Source organism: Hyla sarda, chromosome 8, assembly GCF_029499605.1.
Source record: "Hyla sarda isolate aHylSar1 chromosome 8, aHylSar1.hap1, whole genome shotgun sequence".
Classification (NCBI taxonomy): Eukaryota; Metazoa; Chordata; class Amphibia; order Anura; family Hylidae; genus Hyla; species Hyla sarda.
Window position 1 is genome coordinate 98,129,499 of NC_079196.1, and position 17,645 is coordinate 98,147,143.

The 17,645-nt window shown below is 43.0% G+C and overlaps 1 protein-coding gene across 5 annotated transcripts in view; it reads left to right on the top strand.

The window, feature by feature from the left end:
- The window catches only part of STRADB (STE20 related adaptor beta), a 91,705-nt gene that overhangs the window by 17,021 nt on the left and 57,039 nt on the right, over positions 1-17,645 (top strand). For all 5 annotated transcript variants that reach the window (XM_056536272.1, XM_056536274.1, XM_056536270.1 and 2 more), the window contains 3 exons: positions 13,022-13,130; positions 13,319-13,442; positions 15,988-16,159. In XM_056536272.1, coding sequence (XP_056392247.1) covers positions 13,022-13,130; positions 13,319-13,442; positions 15,988-16,159 — 405 coding nt within the window. The remainder of the gene's footprint in view (positions 1-13,021; positions 13,131-13,318; positions 13,443-15,987; positions 16,160-17,645) is intronic.

Sequence of the window (17,645 nt, forward strand, 5' to 3'; positions counted from 1 at the left end):
ACTTTTCTTTTCCTTATGCCACCACATAATGCCAGTGCCAACATTGTGCACCAAAATCTTGGTGCAGGTTGGCATATTTTTTTTTTTTTTTTTATTTTATTAATGTTTACAATTTTACAAAGGATTATCATTATACATGACATGTGCATTCTTTTGTGCAATGTAGGAATAGCTACTATCGTGGGCCGAGCCATATATAATCCTTTAACAGGGACAACAATGTCCAAACAAAAGTCCAACACTGCAATGCCATGATACCCTTATTGCAAATAAAAATACATCATTAGTCTACTTTATACAGGAAATACCAGTTGAATATACTTATATATGAACTACCTATATGCGGTTGTAAAAAAGTTCTAATAAAAGAACAAGTGAAGTTGTCCAGTGTAGATAAACAGTGATCGAGCCAGAGGATGAGGTTACAACCAAAGCTGGACCAATTTATTAGTGAAGAGTACTAACAGGATAACGCGTTTCGGGGGACAGCGTCCCCTTCTTCAGATCAGTGATACAGCACAGTTCAACATACAGTGTTCAGAGGTTCTTTGCTCTCAAAGAAGGTAACGGCCCACTCCGCACCACCACAGAAGAGCCCCCACTACCCCCCTATCACCCCCTCCCATACATACCAACCTACGTCCCAAATCCACCTTCTATCCACTGCATGCCAAAGGCAGCCACATTGAAACCTTTTACACCATGGTCCAATCTGACTTCGATACTTTACTTAAGGGCACTCACCCTAAGAAATACCCCTCTCAACCTCTCATGAGTTCCTCTCATCGAATGACTCCATCATCATCCGTTCAGCTGATAAAGGGGGAGGCATATACATCCTTAACAGGATTGACTACATCACCGAAGCATGTACTACAAGCCTATCCCGCTGAACCCTACCAAAACGTTCCAGGATGAACTCGCCAAACTCGTCACTCGGCTACTGCCAAGGGGTACTTTCCTGGACCAAAAAGGATTACATCATAATCACCGAACCCTTCGGACCCATTTTCTATTACCTCCCCAAAATTCACAAACACCTCACCCCGCCTCCAGGTCGCCCTATCATTTCTGGCATCAACTCCATTTCCTCCAATCTGTCACACTACATTGATTTACTTCTACAAAAATGTCACAAGTCTCCCTTCACATCTCAAGGACACAACTGAATTCATCAAATCTCACCCTGGTCACTATGGACATTTCCTCACTCTACACAGTCATTGATCACGAGTTGGGCATCCAGGCTGTTGCATTTTTTCTGGCCAAGGACCCCGTAATGCCCACAGCGCAGAAAGAATTTATTTTGGAAGGACTAAGAGATATTCTGACACACAACTATTTTGAGTTCCTTGGCCAAATGTACCTACAGCACAAGGGAACCGCCATGGGGTCAATAGTGGCCCAAAGCTTTGCCAACCTCTTTGTGGGCATGTTCGAGGAACTACACATCTATACCCACCACAAGTTTAACAACTGCTTGTATTACCGCCGTTACATAGATGACCTCTTTCTCATCTGGGAGGGGGACAGGCCTTCGCTAAACGCATTTTTAGCAGACCTTAACAACAACACATGGTCGCTGCATTTCACACAGACTATCTCCGATGACAATGCTGAATTCTTCGATGTTTTGGTCTCCTACAACAACACCGACTCCAGATTTACCAAAACATTTTTCAAACAGGTAGACAGCAATAGCTACTTGGACTTTAACAGTGGGCATTACAGAAAATGGCTATGCAATGTACCTTATGGCCAATTCAAGCAGATCAGAAGGAACTGCACCAAGGAAGTGGACTTTATTTCCCAAAGCAGGATCTTGAAGGCAAGATTCAAAGCCAAGGGCTGCCCTCGTGCTCTCATGCAATAATCCTACAATAGAGCGCATGCCCTAACCCAAAATGACTGCCTGTTACCGAAACCTCCCACCACCACCACTCCCGCCCATGACAGGTTGTCTGATTTCATTACCACCTTCAGCCGTGAACATATCAACATTAAGAAGTTTTTGCTTGATCACTGGCCTATCCTATTGAAAGACCAATACTTGGGCCCTCGGTTACCCACCAAACCTTCTCTCACCTTTAGAAGAAGCCGCACCATACGGAACCTTGTAGCTCCCAGCAAGCTTAAAGCGTACCCGTCAGATCACTCAAAAAAAACAGAACTGTTATATGTTGCTCAGTATCTCATCCTGATCATGTACATGTACTTTTTTTTATGTGTCTGTGACCTACAGTTCTCTCAGAATTAGCTTTATTTCCTAAATACCTTAATTAGGTCCACCAGAAGCAGGGGGGCGGGTACTCACTGTGATAACCACTCCCTCCTCCCCCTCCCTCACCTCAGTCCAGTGTTTCCCAACCAGGGTGCCTCCAGCTGTTGCAACTCCCAGCATGCCCACATATAATTTGGCTGTGCAGGCATGCTGGGAGTTTTAGTTTTGCAACAGCTGGAGGCATATGGTTGTAGTCCCTCTTTATTACACACACACACACACATACACACACACACACTGGCTTCATATGTTCTTACACATACACATTAGGTAGACACACCGATATACACACGTATATCCACACACACACATACATGAAGGGACACTTACTTTTTCATCTGCAATGCAATGTGTTTCTGCCTCTCTCACACAGCAGACATCAGTGAGAGCCCGGCAGCAGTCTTCCTGCCCCTCCCCTTCTCTTCACATGAGTCGGCAGTGTGTACAGCCCCTCCCCCTCCAACGTCCAGGACTGAGCAGTGTACGCAGCAGGACTGAATGCATTCCAGAAGGCGGGGGGGGGAGTTCTTTGACTGGCTTTTTCAGTATGAAATACTGAAAATTTTCTAATGAAAGCAATTGCAAAACCTATTGGTTTTGCATGCTTTACCACATATTAGGGCTGCAGCTAACGATTATTTTAATAATCGATTAGTTGTCGATTATTTTATTGATTAGTCGGGAAAAAACTTCAAAATGCCAAAATAAGGGGTCCATCTGATTCTACTTGAAGAATTATGTACAATGGCCATATTAAAAGTACTCTAGCATGTGATGTGACCAAACAGCAATTTTTTACTTTTTTTTTGTAATTTTTTTAAAGTTTACGCCAGTTGCTATACAGGGTCTTAATGATCCTGTACAGAAACCAGCGTAAATTTAATACTGCTGCATAGGTAACTGTCTGAACTATTAAAATAAAATGTTAATGATTTACTAACATTTAATTTTAATAGTTCAGACAATTAGCCATGCAGCAGTATCAGATATGTAAAAAAAAAATGTTTTTTATTTTTTATGATTTTTGTATAGCAATAGGAAAAAGTGGAGCAAATTTTTATTGGGGGGGCGGTATATTTACACTTAATTTGTTTTTACAATTTTCCTATAGCACTCCTATACACATGGGGGTATTTGCAGACTGCAGAGCATTGCACCCGACCCATGTCTGTAGTACAGACTAGGATGCAATGCTCTGCACCCCCCCCCCCCCCAATGTGTATAGCAGTGTATATGTACTACATACACACTGTTTTACCCATGCGGGTATGTGCAGAGCATTGCACCCTTGTGTCTGTACTACAGACACAAGGGTGGAATGCTCTGCACAAACCCCCACGGGTAAAGCGGTGTGCACTCATTACCGATATACACATAGGGGTATATGCAGAGCGTTGCTCCCTTGTGTCTGTAGTACAGACATAAGGGTGCAATGCTCTGCACATACCCCCATGTCTATGGTAGTGTAAGTGTGTACTACATGCAAACTGCTATACACATGTTAGTATGTGCAGAGCATTGCATCCTAGTGTCTGTACTACAGACACAGGGGTGCAATGCTCTGCACACACTGCTATATACAAAGGGGTATATGCAGACACTAGGATGCAATGCTCTGCACATACTACCATGTGTATAGCAGTGTGCATGTAATACACACTTACACTACTATACACATGGGGGTATGTGCAGAGCATTGCATCCTAGTGTATGTAGATGACACTAGGGTGCAATGATCTGCAGATACCCCCTCACCCCCCCCCCCCCCCCCATGTGTGTGTCAATAAGCAATGCGGAAGTAACAGGGGCAGGGCACATGAAACTGTCCTACCTGTAGCAATAGTACGGAGTCCTCCACGGCAGGCTGAGGCTCCATAAGTGTAGAGCGTCCACAAGTGGCGGGGGAGGGGAGGAGTTCAGAGAAGCAACCGCACACGTGATTGGTGAGCAGTGGGTAGCAGAGGATGGGACAGGGACTAGACACAGAGGCTGCGGCGGTTCGGACTAGCGTCTGACCGCGCGCCCGCAGCAGTGTTATCACAGCCGGAACCCGGACAACGAATCGGCTGATTCGTCGACAACTAATCCCGTTATCGAATTTTATCGATAATGTTGATTAATCATTGCAGCCCTACAACATATCAAAAGTTTATATATCTGACAGTGCCTATTTAAGTCCAGCACCATCCAGCCGGCTGCCTCCAACTTTCTTGCCAACACCGGAAGCTACATATGCGGACATCCAATATGTAAGTGCTGCTTAGTCATCACACACAAATGCAGTGCCTTCACCACCACCACCAAATCCACATACTCCATCAAATCCCGCCTGAACTGTAGTTCACAATACGTGATTTACCTACTACAATATCCATGTGGATTCCAATATGTGGGGCGCACCATCTGTTGCTTCAGAGAACGCATCAACAAGCATCCGAGCAATACCAACAACGAATTCCTTCTACATAGCGTGTCCCAACACCTGGCCGAATCTCATGATTGAGATTTCAGCATCATCAAAGCTACTCCCATTGAACAGATCAGTAAAGATGTCTGTCACAGATACAGCACCCTGAGATGCAGAGAGAACTACTGGATTCATTCTCTCCAGACATTGGCTCCCCGGGGACTCAATGAGGTGATAGAATGTAACCTGTAATCTACCTCTCTCTCTCTCTCCATTGAGTCCCACCCAGGATCCAGTCATCCCTACACACCAGCCCGGGTTCATCCCCCGATCCCCTCCACCAGCTTGAGTCCCCCCTCCATCTCCTGGTCCCGACATTGTCATCCCACCATCCATTCACATATGTCCACATCTCTACACCTTGATAGTACTTTTACCATTTGCTTCATCGGTAACCCTCCACCTATGTGTATATGTATGTGTGTGTGTGTGTATATATATATATATATATACATATATATATATATATATACAGCTATATATGGATGCCACTGTATATTTTCTATACATTTGTACCTTCCTTCACACACACACACACATATATATATATATATATATATATATATATATATATATATATATATATATAACAGCACACTGCTAGCACAAAGATACAGATAAAACATGAAATGCTATACAGCTATAATGCAAAAAAATGACAAAGTGAGTTACTTAGCTCACAATTTGGTGGCCAAATAGTTTGGACCATCCCACCACGGTAAGGTGACCTCATATACACATATGTATGCGGCTACACATATATATATATCCCATATTATATTTCACACAACCATGTATTTAATTCTTTCTCTACTTTTATTCCCACACCATTTTTGTTTACCATATTATCATCATGCTTATGGGGATGAATATTTCCATTCACATGCCTCTCCCCATCAGGATTATCCTCCTACCCGCATGTCTAGTATACACATGTGCGCACAGCAGCAGTATCTCTGAACAGACTTACCACCCCCTGTCTGCAAACGGCTCTGACAGCTCCCACACGTACTGCTAACATTCATATATGCGCACGGCACCTGTACTAGCGATTGGGTTTACAGCCCTGTGACAGCTGACAGCTTTTGCAACGTCTTTGTGGCTCACCGCCTCTCTCCGTCTATCCCTCCTGCCGTCAGCACCTCACAACATTAGACGCGTCTCCTTGGCAACTCGTCCCCACCACGTTACATGCGTGCTACTGCCATAGTGATGCTTCTGTGACAACCAACGCTTCCGCTCCGGATGCACAGTGCATCCTCCGGTGCGCGCAGCATTCACAACACCTCCTTTTTATTCATTTTAAAACCAGCAACACACAATACAATCCTACAATGCTAATTTTACTTAATATGTATAAATTTGCTTATTTTGATCCCTATTGTCTGTATTCCCCAATCTACTGTATACCACTGTGGCCCCTCCCCCTTATTTTTTGGCGCCATTTCTAAACATATTTAAACACTATATGTTGCACTGTGTTGTATCACTGATCTGAAGAAGGGGGCGCTGTCCCCCAAAATGTGTTATCCTGTTTGTACTCTTCTTTTTACTAATAAATTGGTCCAGCTTTGGTTGTAACCTCATCCTCTGGCTCGATAATTTTTTATCTACACTGGACTACAGCAGCGCCATCTCCAAAGGGTATTTTCTGCTTCTACTTTCTACGCCTCTCCTGCACGCTGGGCTCAGCAGCTGTCTCCGGTTCATAACCCCTGTTGTTGGTTGATATGCGAGTTTTTCACTCGCCTCAGGTTATTATCCACTACCTAAGGGGCTCTGCAGGCCCATTGACTATGTTTCACCTGACCTCTCTTCTTTGCTGTATCACACTAGGTGCCTCTTGACAGTCTCCATTTTTTTACTTTTACAGATACTAATAAAAGAACAGTCATTATTAATGCATTATCGCAAGTGAATGGGTTTCTTCTCGTAATATCTAGAGGTGCGCATAAGAGGAACTGGAACCAATAGTTTAACCGCTATCAGTAAAATGTGAAGATAAGGACCATTGTCTCCATCTTGTGGCAAATAAAGATAGTCTGCCAGCTCCACTTGCTATAATTTGTTCATAAGCGAAGATTACGTGTATTTTTTGTAACAGTGTGTCTAAAGTGGGAAGAACCATAGTTTTCCAGTTACTCACTATAGCAATCTTTGCCAATATACAGATAACACAAAATAAATCCTGAAAATCTCTTGGTAGGCTGCCTAAATTGAGGAAGAGTAAAACCGATTGGGGAGACCAGGGAATGTGCCTACCAAAAATAGAGTACCCCGAGAACCACACAGCGGTCCGAGGCTTTTGGATACATCTTGCATAGGCGGTCTGGTGTATAGTACTACCGCAAAATAGTTTTAAAGGCCGATTCTATGTGGGACGAGCACTGGAAAGCTCTATTAACAGTCTTAAATGCCTTCTGCCATTCATCTAGTAAATATGTGCATCGTAATTCTCGTTCCCAAAGCCTTAAAGGGTAGGACTTAGAGAATGTCTCAACCCGAAGTAATCTATGATAGTATGGTTTCAAGCTCTTAAGGAGTGATGATATTAATGTAAGTGCTGTAATATCCAGAGGGGTCGTCGTACCCTGCAAACCATCTAGAAAGTGGCTGATTTGTAGATATTTGAAAAAATCCTGTTTAGCTATTTGGTAGGTAGCTATAAGAGTGGGGAAGGGGACTGTAAAGAAGTCATCACAAAGATGGCGTACATGCATGATCCCATTCGCAATCCACTTAGTTAAGTCTATATCCGGGATACAACCCTGTATAAATGTGAGTGGTAGATCGTTACGATTCATCTTATTTGGTGTGGAGGTGTATTGAACCCAAGCTGTGTAAGAGGCCCTAACCAAATGGTTGGACATAGAGGAAGTAGGTACATTCCTATATGGTAGAAATAGAAGATCTCTGATCCAAGAGGGAAGCATCAAAAGATTTTCCATGTCAAACCACGGGAAATTTGTGGAGACTTGCCACCAATGCCGCAACACAGACACCAAAGTGACTATATAATAATATTGCAAATTAGGAGATCCCAAGCCTCCCGACTTCTTCAATCTGGTAAGAATGTTCGCAAGAAAGCCTTGGACGTTTGCCCACCCAAATGTAGGAAGAAAGTATCCTCTGAGCTTGTGAAAAAAAGGATGGAGGAAGAGAAATAGGAAGGGTGCGAAACAAGTATAGAAATTTAGGAAGAAGAAACATTTTGAAGGCTGCTACTCTGCCCACCCAAGAGACTTCAGTCTGAGAAAATCTGTCTGCCTCAGTTTTAACTCGTTTCAATAACGGGGAATAGTTCTCAGAGTATAGAGTCTTGTGTGGGTATGAGAGTTGTATGCCCAGATATTGGATGGAAGAGTGTCGCTAATCAAATTAGTACTTGTCTTTGAGGAGGGTTGTTAAGTGCATCTGAGACATGTTGCTAGCGAGGGCCTGAGTCTTGGCAGAGTCAAGGAGGCAGTAGGAAATGTCGCCAAACATAGATATAGTGTCCATCACCACGGGTATAAAAACACTAGGGTTAATGAGAGACAATATGACATCATCTGCATATAAGGATATGGTGTGTTCCTTGCCTCCAATTGTGATCCCTGAGATTGCAGGGTTCTGACGGATGCCTTGTGCCAACGGCTCCATGGACAAAATATATTTATAATAAGGGGCGAGAGTGAACACCCTTGCCGGGAGCCGTTCGTTATGTGGAAGACATCTGACAATGAACCTTTGGCCAACACTCTGGCGGAGGGGAGATGTAAGAGCTGACATTATTGGGCCGGAAAACACCATATGAGAAAGGTCCGAGAAGGCAAAAGACCACCAAAGGTGGTCAAACGCCTTCTCAACGTCTAACGCTAGAATCACCGCAGACGACCCTGAGCGCTTTAAATGGTCAAATAGATTAAGTAATCTTCTAGTGTTGTCGGAGGCCTGTCGACCAGCCACTAAACCAGATTGATCTGTGGAGATTAAATGTGGAAGTATAAAGGATATATGGGTGGCTAACACTTTAGCATATATTTTAATGTCCTAATTAAGGAGAGATATGGGCCTGAAATTTTAAGGACGGTCTGGGGTTTTTCCAGGTTTTGGCAAAGCTGTAATAATAGCTTGTATATTCTCTTCAGGGACACTACCTCTGGACGTTGCTGCATTGCAGAAATTTGTTAAATGGGGACACTTTTGAGAAATGTTGTTCCAAAGGGAACAGGGGTGCTGTATAAAACTTAGCTTTTAATTATATGCTAGATAAAATATAGATATCAAGTGTTCTACCACAAAAAAAAAAAAAAAAATCGGCAGCGAGACGCCGGCGTGCACACACAGCACGTCTATCCGGACACCGTGCCGGCATACTCTGCCACAGCAGAGTTACGTTTGATAACTTCGGATGTCTATCCCCTTCATGGGTCTTAGGCAGTAGTCAGGACCGTATCAGCATTTGACTACACAGTGCTATGAGATGCTTACTTGGGGATGACCTTCTTCTTTTCATGATCTTATTGACATGATTTTATTAAGAATGTCTATTATTAATTGCAAATCTTAAGTCATATGCATGAGGCTATACCATAAGTCCTTACATGCAATTAGCCATTGTGGTAATGGTGTGAGGATTGGCACACCTTGTTACTGTATGTTCCCTGATGAAGTGTGGGGGATCCTATGTTTGATCCATCCCCCATACAGAAACGCGTTGGGACAGGGACAACCTTTGGTTTAATATTGGCATTACTGGTACTGCTTTATGCGGCCCTAGTTAACTAAGATAGCTCTATACTTTCTCATATGACACTTTTTGCATGTGATAATATAAACCTCCTTTGCTGCTGGATGGAGTTTAATACATATCTTGATCATTGACAATATTGAATTGTGTGGTCCTCTTTAGTGACCAATATGTGTTACCTTTGCATGTTGGCTCCTCGATTTTAGTTTTTTGTGGTAGAACACTTGATATCTATATTTTATCTAGCATATAATTCAAAGCTAAGTTTTATACAGCACCCCTGTTCCCTTTGAAACAACATTTCTCAAAATTCAGCAAATTGCTGAAGGGACTTATTCTTCAATACTTTCTGGTATATGGCAACACCCTTATATACTTGATTTATCATTAAATGGGGAGACGGTAGGGTTTGAAACTTTTTATAATATGCATTGATATAGCCATCTGGGCCTGGGGCTTTCTCAGATGGTAGTGACTTAATTGTGTTCTGAACTTCTTCAAGGATATCTCAGCGTTCAATTTAGCAAGCTGATCCGAGGAAAAGGACAGGAGGTGGGGGCAGCCAAAAAAAAAAAAAACGTTAGTGGAAGAACTACTATCCATTGGAGAGGAGACAGTGTCTCTCAGGTTATGTAGTTTAGAATAGAAGGAAAGGAAGCCATTAGCTATATCTGATGGGGTGTAGAGCATGGTGTGAGAAAATGAGCAATCTGGGATTTAATCTGCCACTTTTTTTTGTCTACTGGCTAAAAGTTTTCCAGCTTTATTATTCTGGGAATAGTAAGTAGCTTTTAATTTGTGATAAGATTTTTCGTTGGTCGTTAACAAAGTGCAATGGCGATCATGTCGCAGAGAGGCTAACTCTGCAGCCCGGTCCGCGGAGGGAGTAACCTTGTTGGCTTGATCAACTGATTTCCAGCGCTGCAATGTTTCTTGCAACCGCTGCTCTCATTGCTTCCAGATCAAGGACCCATATTTAATACAGGAACCGCGGACTACCGCCTTATGGCAATTCCACAAGGGGATTGGGTCTGCCACTGACATAACATTATGGAAAAAATATTCCTCTATGTTGCTTTTTAAGCAATCCGCATATTGGGGATGGGACCAAATGAGTGAGTTACTTCTCCTGGTGTAGGTGTTAGGGGATGAGACCGTGTCTACAAGTTACAAGGTAATGGCTGCATGGTCCGACCATTTAATAGGTTGAATAGAGGATGTTAAATATGTTGTAAGGAGAGATCTTTGGAGTATAAACATGTCTATGCGTGAGTAAGAATTGTGGACAGTTGACAAAAAAGTATAATCCTTTTCTGTGGAGTGGTGTGCTCTCCATATGTCATATAAATCCTTCTCAGAAAGAAAAGAGAGGGTTGCAGAGAGAGTGAGAGGTAGAGGTAGTGTCCAGGTTAGATAGTGTTAAAGTTGCCACAGAAAAGTAAGAATCCCCAAGGCGAGCTGCGCACCTCCTTCAATAACCACTTTAAAAACCTAAGTTGGCCTGAATTGGGTGCGTATAGAGCCACAATGGTTAGTGGAACTGCATTGATGACACCTTGTAAGATTACGTACCTTCCCTGTTGGTCTGAGATTACCTCTTTTAATGTGAAGGCCACCGTATGTTTGATAGCGATCGAGACCCCTCTGGATTTGGTACTGTGGTGTAAATGGAAAAAATGCGGAAATAGGGGATGTGTTAGTCTGGGTGCATCATCAACCAGCAGGTGCGTTTCCTGTAGACACAAAACATCACATTTGAGAGCTTTAACTTCCCTCCATGGATGGGACCTCTTATGCGGAGCATTTAGCCCATTCACATTAAGGCTAGCAAACATAATGACTATCTTAAAAAAGCATGTAAAATGGTAGGTATCAGAAGTCCGTAAAATACTCGGACAGGACGCACCTCCCAGCCAGCGTGTGCCTGTCATTACTTTGTAGAACATATAGATTAAACTATATAGGAAGGAATTGCCATTGTGACATACAACAATAAAACAGGACAACAAGGACAAATACAAAACAATGACATAAACAGTAAAGGACGGCTTTAGCCAAACACCGTCCACAATGGAGTGGGGGTCAGTCTACTCTGAAACTGCGATGCACGAGCAGCACACCAGGGCACGCAGACCTACAAAAAGGAACAATCACCACCACGTTCAAGTAACATCCCAGTCTCTGTAAAGCCTTGGGTCCTGAGCGAGATGCTTTTAGATGATGCGGGAACAATGGTCCAAGAGTTCAGCAGGGATTCTCCTTTGGCCAGGGTCCTGAGGACATGGATAGTGTTATCTCTTTTAATCAATAAACGGGTCGGGAACCCCCATCGATAGGGCACAATGGCTGCTCGGAGCGCAGTGGTTATTGGCAGTAAGGCACGGTGAGCTTGAAGCGTAGCTGCAGACAAGTCTGCATACAGGAGGACGTTGTGTTAAGGAGCTGGTAAGCCGTTGTTGCGCCTCACTGTTTCCATGAGCCTCTTCTTGATATGGAAAAAATGTACCCGGGCTAAAATGTCCTCTAGATCTGCCACCTTAGCTTTTAACGCTGGGATATCGTCTTCCGCCTCATAGTGCATATCAATGAGGGAGTTGTGAGAATCAGCAAACTCCCCAAACTTGCTCTCTAAATGATCCACACTGCCCTCCAGGACATGTACATCTGTTTGTAGAGGGTGCACCAGTTTGTTCATGTGTTGAAGAAATGTGGTGCGCAAGAACATAAGCATATCCCTCATAGCGGTATCAGGTATTGATTCAGCACAGGGATCTCAGCTAAGGGGTCTGGAGTTTCAATAGTCCCAGTACGATCGAGTTCCCCCTTGTCTTACCTCCGTCCTGTCGTGTATGGAGGACAGCCGCAGGCGTTGTCCAGCTAGGCTCGGTTGGGGAGAAAGTGCGGGAGAGCTGACCCGCGGCCCCAGTGAAGAGCCACAGCTGCGAGGGCCCAAGCGCCTCTCAGCATCAGATGAAGTTATCGAAGTAAGTCCTTTTTTTCCGTTCTGCGTTTAAGGCATGGTGGAGGAGGCATGTAATGCTGTGTCTGAGGAGGATCTGCGCCTCAGCAGCGAGAATGCAGTAGCGCTGCGGCTGCGATGCAGTGACTGTGTCGGGGATGAGGACTGTTCGCGCGCTTCAGCCGCGCCATCTTGCCCCGAGGCCTCTCGGGGGGGGGGGGGGGGGGTGAAGCTGAATTTGGCCAGAGAGCGATGGCGGAGCGGCTTCTTTCTTCTTACCGGCATTGCTGAGGTTGTAAGAAGTGGGATGAGGCAACTTCGGGCGGCCTTAGGTGGTGATAAGCCGGGAAATGAGTTCAGTTAGTGTGCAACCATACACCACAGCAGCCAGGCCACGCCCCCAGGTTGGCATATTTTAATCACACCCGTTTTCTAAGCCAAGTACCCTTTCTAGATGCTGACTAATAAATTGGGCACAATTCATGTAAATAGAGCAATTGCCCATAGCAACCAATCAGATTGCTTCTTTCATTTTGTCATATCTACATACTTCATGGCTGTAATGAAATTCTTCTATTTCAGAATGAAGCTGCCATGTCATCATTTTTTCGGCATCATAACATTATGGTTTCTTGGAAGATGTTTACTGTTGGAACATGGCTTTGGGTTATTAACCCTTTCATGGCATGTGGTAAGTTATTTCTTTTTTTTTGCTTATGCTGTCCACGAAACAAACAAGCTGTAGAGCTCCAGTGAATAGGGTATTACTACTAACAACCTTTAGCTGTCTGTTTTCTAATAGGGAGAAGTATAAGTTTGTAAATCTTACATATTGATGGTTTGAAGAATACCTATAGTGAATAAATCTTTTCTTTCTAGGTTCTGCCAGCAATCTCATGAAGACCTATTATCCTGATGGCATGAATGAACTTTTAATAGCAAACATTTTGTATGGAACATTAAAAGGGTTAAATTATTTACACCAGAATGGATATATCCACAGGTAGGACTGAATGTGATATATATTTAACATAATGGCGGTTCTCTGTTACTTAAACATTGATGGCTTATCCATTCTATACACCAGTGGTCTCCAAACTATAGACCTCCAAATGTTTCAACTCTATTACTCCCAGCATCCCTGTACAGCCAACTGCTGTCTGAGCATGCAGGAAGTTGTAGTTTTGCATCATCTGAAGGTCCTCAGTTTGGAAACCACTGCTGTACACAGTGAACAGGGCTGGAAGCAGATCACTCCATTCGTTGTGAAATGGCCATGCTACGTTACTGACTCCTCCACAACACAATGAATGGAGTGATCTGCTTCTGCCCCGTTCATTTTGTATATACTGGAGCTTCAGCTTTACTGAACAGCTGATCTGTGGAGCTGCCATGTAAACAGACAGAAGCATTCCTTTGAACTCATTTTCTCCCCACCGTCTCCACTCTGCTGTGTACAGACTCTATAGTAAGTCTATGGAGCATGTACACAGCAAAATGGAGACAGTGGAGAGAAATGGCACACAAACAAGCACTTCTCCTTTTTTATTCTAGGTATCAGTGGGGGTCTTAGCTACCGGACCTGCCCTGATGAATACTTTTGACAAGTGACAGTTATAGTTTATAATCCGCATGACTGTGAAATTCATTATGATTTTAACAGTACTTTAATAACACTCAAAATAGATGAAATTTTAACCGTAATTACTATTAGTTAATGTGCCTTTGTGTTAAAAAGTTCACTAGCACTATCATCCATCTGACTCCCTATAGGATTTCATTGCTTCTGAGAATATGACTTCAAAGCAACAAAATGAGTTCGGCCACCACTTACACATTACAGCGCAACTGTCATGAGGTTTGGGGCACATAACTTAACAGTCTGTGTATGGTGTGTAGAATATGTCTCCAGCCTTAATTTTACCTTTGTTATTCCAGCTTTTATTATCCTAAAAATGCTTTTATTTGCAGCCACTGACAGTTGGATAGGCGTGGCCAGGGGTTCGGTATGCCACGTGGCCGCCAAACCGATCCCCTGTATACCAGCACAGGGACCGCTGTGTGATTGACACACAGGTCCCAGCGCATCCGCCCCTTATCTTTCATATGTGAGCGCCGACCAACATTACTTTACAGAGCGAGCACTTCGTCTGACGCCTCCGTGCACCTGGGCAACACTAGAGGCAGAGAGTGAGCAGAGGCACCCATCGTGTCCCCCGCATGGAGAAGAAAGAAGAGGAGAACAACGGGCACTGTCCGGGCACATGAAGGCACGAGACAGTGGGAATGAGCGCTTGCGCTCCATAAAGTAATGTTGGTTGGTGCTCACAAATGAAGGATAAGGGGTGCATGCGCTGGGACCTGTGTCAATCACACAGTGGTCCCAGCACTGGTACAGGGGATAGGCGTGGCGGCCGCGGGGCATACTGAACCCCTGGCCACACCTATCCAACTGAATACATATTCTACACACCATACACAGACACTGGTTAGGTTATATGCCCCAAACCTCATGACAGTTGCACTTTAAAATAGTATTCCTTTATAGCCGATTTTCATTTTTGCCTTTTTGTTTTCCCCTCCTCTCATTTTAAAATCCATAACTCTTTAATTTTTTTGCCTACAGACCCATATGAGGGCTTGTTTTTTGCGAGACCAATTGTACTTTGTAATTACCTCTTTCATTTTACCAAAAGATGTACCATAAAACCAAAACATTTAATATTTGCAGGCAGAAATTTATAATAAAATGGTTGGTTTTTATGCAGTGCACTTTGGTAAAAATTATACGTTGACTTTGATGCCCAATTTATAAAGTTTTTTTTATTATTGTACGACTTTTAAAAAAAATGCTAACTTTTCATTTACCAGACATTTTTTGTTTCACTTTAGACGCAATGATCGGCATTGATCACGGTGTCTAAAGGGTTAATGACCGGCAACGGTGGGATCGCCACTGCCTGTCATTAACAATGATTATCTGGCTACTGATAGTAGCCGACACTCGCTGTTCTGAAGCAAGCACAGTTCTTGCACTGGCTACAAAGCCGCTTGGAGCGTACCTGTATGCCCTTCATTCTTTAACAGGTTAAATAAAAGTACAACAGGGCCCATTCCTATTATAGTTTTACACATCTTGCTAGTATACATCTGCAATCTGTTAAAAAATCAGTTGCAACATATATTGAGATATCTTCCCAACAGCCCATTTAAAGGGGCAAACTTAGTTTAGTGTCTATATTCTGTACATTTTCTGAAGGTATAGTGTTTCTGTGCAGCTCTGCTTCCCTTTTCAGTCCTCTTGTTTCTGTCCTTTGCCTGCCCATTTTCTAGCAGTGACTGACATCTAGGATTAGGTGTCAGCACAGTCAAGGGAAGGGAGCTCAGGTTCAATGCTAGCGTGAGTCTGCAGTAGGGCAATAGGTGTCGCCTGCACTACTGCTGCATTTGTGATGGCAGCTAGTGTGAAAGATGTCGTGGCTAAATTGTCTATAATGTTATTTATAGATTTAAATTCTTTTGAAATTGAAAATGTTATTGTCTTTCAGGAGTGTAAAGGGGAGTCACATCCTTATTTCAGAAGACGGTCTTGTATCTCTGTCAGGACTTGGTCACCTCTATAGTATGGTTAAAAGAGGTGAAAAAGCCAAGGTGGCATATCATTTTCCTAATTTTAGCACTACAATGCTTCCATGGTTGAGTCCTGAGCTACTAAGACAGGTCAGTATTTTCCTACCAACAATTATATACTATGTGTATATTTAATGCATTTTACTAAACTACATATTTAGCTTGTACGTTACTTGCTCCAAACCCTATATATGCTACAAAGGGGATAACCTTACCTGCAGCAGTGATCTTATAAGGCCGCAGACCAGTGAGTTTGTGTTGGTGCCTGTCCCAGGTAATGTTGGTAATGTCAACAACTCTGAAATGAGAAGGAATTAGTAGGAATTAAGTGAACAATATCCCCACTAGTTCCCCAAAGGACATGTGATAAGTTCTTTAGAAAAGAGATTTCTCTCTTATCTTTGTATTTCACTTTTATTTCAGCCAATATAATTTACTTACAACCTGTCGTCATATCACAAGTTGGTTGGACTCTAATCACACTATGAGTTGTAAAGGTAGTGCGCTGTAAAAGGAATTATCCCATTTTCATTTCTGAAAGTGATTCAGTAATTAAGTCATTTATTATGCAAATTACAGTCAAAAACAAAAGACAAACTGATTTTTCAATGTGTGTTTTGTGCAGGTTTTTAGCATCTTTCACCTGTAAAAAACTGCATTACTGTAAAATGTGGTAGCTTTGTTTAAAACATTTTTTAACACAGTAAAAAATTTCTAATACACCTAAATGCACCATAATATTTCCCACAGCTGAGGATTTCCACCAATGTGTCTAGGTGCAATGATCAAAGGTAATCGCTAAGCTACGCAAAAGGCATGCAGATGCAGGTGAATAGATAGAGGGGTATAATTAAGTCATATCATTGGCTTTGCTTATGGAAATTGGCTGCAGAAAAGCACATTTTTCCACGAGGGCTGCAGAGGCACTTCTGAGCCAGAGCATGCACACTCCTCCCTCCCTGCCCTGTATGATGTATAGGACCCTACTTTCAGCATTAAGGCCCTGTATGTCACTCAGTCATGAAGGCTGGGAGGGACAGGCATCCATGCCGCAGCTCAGTGCTGCCTCTGTGGCACTTAAGCTATTAAGGAAAAAACATGCTTTTATAACTCAGTAAACTGCCATCAACAAGGCCAAAGGTGTGACTTGTCTTATCACCCTATCACCTATCCACCCATGTCTGTCTGCAGCCCTGTACCTGGTACAGTGCTGACAGATTCCATTTTAATTTTATTTATGTAAGATCAGAAAAGCCCTTTAAATACTGTTTCTCCTCCTTTGAGTTTACCTAGATCTTGTGCAAAAATTAAGCACTTTTTCACAGTTTTTGCCAGACGAACTTTTGTTTCCCTTCAATTGAGTTTATGCAAAGTGGCAAATAATCAGCCAGATTTTGCCAACGATGTCATACACCTTCTTAGTCCAGAGATACAGATTTCCTCGGCACCGCTCTGATAGAATATATATCAATACCCCTCTAGTGGTAGCATATAATAAACCATGCAGCTAAAGTCACTTTTTCTGAGCAGGTGGAGGTGCATTTCCATAGTGCACAAAATGCTTGATATGAATCAC